At 38.9% G+C, this 1,070-nt stretch overlaps 1 protein-coding gene across 1 annotated transcript; it reads left to right on the top strand.

The window, feature by feature from the left end:
- Window positions 1–688: 688 nt before the first annotated feature.
- Window positions 689–817, top strand: SARC_16507 (hypothetical protein; the record flags this gene model as incomplete). Its single annotated transcript, XM_014289388.1, has 1 exon — window positions 689–817. A coding segment is annotated over one exon (129 nt), but the record flags the coding sequence as incomplete, so codon positions are not given.
- Window positions 818–1,070: the final 253 nt, after the last annotated feature.

The following is a 1,070-nucleotide window of genomic DNA, read 5'->3' as shown; positions in this document are numbered from 1 at the left end:
ACTGTGATATAGTTGCTTTGGGACTACCAGGCACTGTCTTCTTTGGTTTGCCCGACATTATTCCGGCACACCTATGTGTTTGAAAATATATATACTACCGATGGCCGGTTACAAACTGTTTCTGGTATTGTCTCTAAACCTTCTCGATTTCCAACTGTTGTTCGATTTGTGACCTTCTTGAGTGCCACACAGCACCAGATGTATTTCCGTGGTCTGGAATCCGATATATCCACACATAAATTATTTGTATCATCAATCCTACCATGTATTGGTCTACAACAGATACATATCATAAATACCCCCCAGTGTCTTATTAGGTCTCTTGGCCCCCAGAAAAAGCTAAAATGTATTCACAGGTTGATTTATCGCGGACTTTCTTTGACTTCATCTGTTCGCCCGTTATTCCGTCATATGTCGAATTAAGTCGTGACACTTCTCTAGTCAACATTTGGTGTGGAATCTGTAATGTGGCGAAAAATAAATAGAATGAACGAGAAGGACGTGTATGAATCGGTGTCATTTGACATTTCTGTGAAGGCATGTTATTCAACGCTGAGGCGAAAAGTCTCGAACATTTGGAGACTGTATTTTTTTAACGTTTTGTCCACATTTCTGTGACACGCACATAACATGTACGCATTGCCTGCAGTGCATCAGATGGATACATCTTGGACTAAATACATTCACAATGGCGTCTATTCACGATTTCGAGAACGACGAGGCATGGAAAACATACTTTTCAAACCTCGAATTCGCCGGAGAGCCCACAGAGACGCAGATAACCAAACTCAAGAACAAATGGTACAAGAAAAACATTGTAAGTATGGGTGTATACATCAGAATTACATCATACTTAAGAGAGTGTGCACACTGTGGAGCTGAAGCGAAAGGCAATAGGAACTAAGAGCTTCGGCATACATGGATCAAGAAGACTTTTGCGTACATGAACAGTTGCCTATTATGAGTCTCGAAGAATGTTTCACTCGTATACGAATCAGTGCATTCTAATATCTTATATATATATATATATATATATATATATATATATAGTGTGTTATATATNTATNTAT

This window comes from Sphaeroforma arctica (assembly GCF_001186125.1).
Source record: "Sphaeroforma arctica JP610 unplaced genomic scaffold supercont1.8235, whole genome shotgun sequence".
Taxonomy (NCBI): domain Eukaryota; class Ichthyosporea; order Ichthyophonida; genus Sphaeroforma; species Sphaeroforma arctica.
Note: the sequence above shows the minus strand (reverse complement) of the source record. Positions and strands in the feature narration are given on the sequence as shown.